Source organism: Fibroporia radiculosa (genome assembly GCF_000313525.1).
Source record: "Fibroporia radiculosa TFFH 294 genomic supercontigs, scaffold2568, whole genome shotgun sequence".
NCBI classification, from domain to species: domain Eukaryota; kingdom Fungi; phylum Basidiomycota; class Agaricomycetes; order Polyporales; family Fibroporiaceae; genus Fibroporia; species Fibroporia radiculosa.
In genome coordinates, this window is record NW_012133355.1 from 277 (window position 1) to 3,767 (window position 3,491).

Here is a 3,491-nt window from a genome sequence, read left to right on the forward strand (position 1 = left end):
TCGTCCACGCCCTGCCGCAGTCGGAATGCCACCTCTGGACTGCAATCCAAGCGCAGGCGTTCCATTGTGGGCCCCGGCAATTTACAATGAACGAACCGGCCCAAGTGAGACCGCCACACAGGACAAAGACCTGCCACAAACGCGTGCACCAGCCATTTAGAACCTCCTTTTTTTTGTTTCTGTCCGTTCATCGTGCCAGAGCCATGTCCCCGTCACAGAAAAGGCGCTCAACGAGCGACGCCCCGACCGCAGTCGAAGAGACGGAGCGGAATCCCGCGCTCGCCGAGGCCTGCAAAGAGCCGCAAAAGCACATCCCGACACCGACTCGAGTGGCACCGCAGCCGCCCCCGCCCCAGCGCGCGTCGTCGTCGATGAGATCGCTCGCCGGCAGGCGCGGGGAGTCGACGTCGCGTCAACCACCTGCGAAGGCCGAGCAGTCCGGCTGCGCTGCGACCGGACTCGGCGGGGGCCAACCGTTCCTGCACGCCCTCGCCCAAGCCGCTATTTCCGTCGTGGCGCAGACCATCGACTTTGATAGTACGGCCCCACCCTGCCTGCCCCAGGAACAGCGCTGACCTGCCACCACAGCTCTCGCCTCCCCGCCCTTTGACGGCACCCTCCTCAATCCCTTTCTGCTCTACCGAGGAACCAAGCTCTGTACAACGCAGTACCACATATGGGCCTCCGTGCAACATGCCCTGACCGAGCAGTGCGCTTCCCCGCAACTTCTCACACGCACCCCTGCACAACTGAACCTCGTGCCATTTTTAGCCCCGAGAGCAATGATGTCAACCGCCTGCTGGATATGGCCATGGAGCGATATGTGCGTACCGTCCGTGCTTCTCATCCACCGTCCCGTCCCGGCGCTGAGATTGCCGCACGCAGCGCGTGGAGCTGGGTCTTTGCATGATGGACAGCGTCCCAGGACCACACCACACGTTTGTCGACCCAGACTTCCACAACGACCGCGAAGCCATCGTCGCACAGGCGGCCAGGCTGCTCGGCCTCTTCGAGAAACATGGCGTCGACCGCAGCAGCGTCATCGTATCGGTGCGTCAGGCGCAGCCATGAGCCATCCCGGCGACAAGTTTGATTCGTGCCTCAGATACCGTCCACGGATGACGGCATCCGTGCAGCCAGACAGCTCGAGACCGACCACTTGATCAACACCAATCTGATCCTCGTGTCAGGCCTCACGCACGCATCTGTCTGCCTGGAGGCTGGCCCCAGCGCTCTCAGCTTTACACACGAAATCGTGAGCGTTCTTTCGCGTTTGCGGGACTCGCGGCGATGACAGGATGCCAGCTCGCGGGTGCTTACCAGGCTCTCATCGCTCTCGACACGAGCCACTCGGACGGAGATCCCGTGCAGCACGCACGCGACGCCGCAACAAAGGCCATTCGAATCACAGCGGCGCTTCGTCTGCGGCACAAAGTGTCCGCCAAGCTTTTTGTAACGGATGCAATCGTGCGTGTCGCGAGACATGACGAGCGAGCACTCACCCTCGAATTATTTCCACAGCTAGATGAGATCCCCATGCTGCACGGCATCGACGGCCTCGCACTGAGGCAGAGACAGTACATGCAAGTGAGGTCCCAAAAGACAACGATCCTACCGCCTCCAGATCGGTCGTCAGATGTGATGCGGCGAGCACGGCTGGCACAATACCCGACCACTTACCTCTCACAGAACAGCCAGAATTTTCTTGCCGCGCTTGGACCTCGAGATCAGTTCCTCGCCCAGTCTACACTGAGCATCGGCCTGCGCGCCATGATCTGCGATCTAGAAGCCACCAAGAAAACGGTGTATGAGGAGTTGGAATATCGGATTTTCGTCCAGAGTCTTGACGTCAACAAGCTTATGGATCTGTATATAGATGATGCGCAACGGGTGCTCGACGACATGTGTGTGGATGACGCGGCCGGCGGGGAGCCCAGACAGGCAAGAAATGAATACAATCCTCGGACGAGGCATCTCGGGTTCCGGTTAATTTGGTCGCAGTTGGCGGTCCCCCCGCGGCCCGCGCAGGACCTTCCAGGATCACAGTCTGTTTCCGACGGATGTACCGAGCACATTCATTTTTCGCCCGATGACCGACACGAGCCCCGACCGTCTCAAGGGGAAAGTCTGGCGCTACGGCCTTCCGCTGAGAACGGCCGGGAAGAAGTCGATGGAACGAGTGTGCCGCATTGCAAAGGGGAGGCACGAAGAAGCGACGTAAACCGCAAACTATGCGCTGGGGCGGTCTAGTGACCCGTCTTCTGTTGAATGTATGGGAACGTCGTGTTTGGCAAATGCGAGAATTTTTCGCTGGCATTCACTTTGTTAGCCGCAATAGCGCGCTCGACGAGCTGTCAATCTACTGACCTATCAGGGCCGCGTAGTTATATGACGGCGAATGCGCGGCTCGAACGCCCCAAATTAGTTTCTGTGTAAGCAGGACGATGATCACGGGAGGACGGTGGGTCAGCAACAAGCAGACAAACTGCTAATCCGCTGGAGGCAAGATAGCTTGCAGCGATATGATGATCTCCCGAGGTCCGCAGACACCATGCGTTCGCATCGTGGAGGCTAGCGGTATGACGGAGCGCTCCGTGGGCAGGATGCCCATACACGCACTAGGCTGGTTGTCAACAGCGGCAAGCTGCGGGCAGGGTGCCTATTCCTCCATTTGTCACCCCACGACACACGTTCTCGGCAACTATGCTGGCAAAAAAAAAACGGTCAGACGCGGTGGCACTAGGCAACACACAGCCCGCGTCGTGGTGCGTAGCGCGACATGGTAGTGGCAACACACTCACCAAAGAAGAGTGCGATCATCGCGGCGAGGTAGCAGGACCTGAAATTGCAAGTTGGCCTTCGACGTCACCCGCTATTGTTTCGCACAGTGGCGAAGATCTGCTTATGAGCGTAAATGACGAGATATGAGCATAGAACCCATGATGGGAAATGCAGTCCCGCGAATGAAGGCCGCCCAGACTGAGCTGACAGGCAAGAAAACGGAGGACCTGTTGGATATGGACATCCGAAGCCTGCAAGAGCGAAAATTGAAGAGAATATGTCCTCCGCTTCGACTAGGAGGGTCTGCTGTACAGTATGGGTAGTGGAGAGCCTTCGGTACCATTGCGCATCAAACTGTATTTTTACGTACCCTCCGAACAAAATTATTGAGCGTTTCCGAGCTTCTGCAGAGCAAAGAGTGTGCTTGGAATTACAGCCTGCCAGGGGGTGCCACCCAGAGCTCCGAGGGATACTTGATACACCCAATTTGCAGTGGTTCACGGAACAATCCTGAGCAATTATGACCAGCTATGAACATGTCACCATATGCGGTCATTCTCCTCGTGCATTGACGAACCAGAGCCGCCATAGAAACAATTGTGAAGGAACGAGATTTTGTCGAGTCGAGCCGAGTCGAGTCGAGTCGCGCGCGCGCATTCGAAGCTGAGCGCGTGACCGATCTCACTCTTGCTTGTTTCTCTAGATCACTC

At 57.7% G+C, this 3,491-nt stretch overlaps 1 protein-coding gene across 1 annotated transcript; it reads left to right on the forward strand.

Annotated features, from left to right (window-relative positions):
* Window positions 1-203: 203 nt before the first annotated feature.
* On the forward strand, window positions 204-2,250 carry FIBRA_04057 (uncharacterized protein; the record flags this gene model as incomplete). The annotated part of the gene is made up of 6 exons (XM_012325876.1): window positions 204-537; window positions 589-709; window positions 772-832; window positions 886-1,050; window positions 1,106-1,255; window positions 1,306-2,250. 6 exons carry the CDS (start codon window positions 204-206, stop codon window positions 2,248-2,250), a joined length of 1,776 nt encoding a protein of 591 aa, XP_012181266.1.
* Between the last annotated feature and the right edge of the window lie 1,241 nt (window positions 2,251-3,491).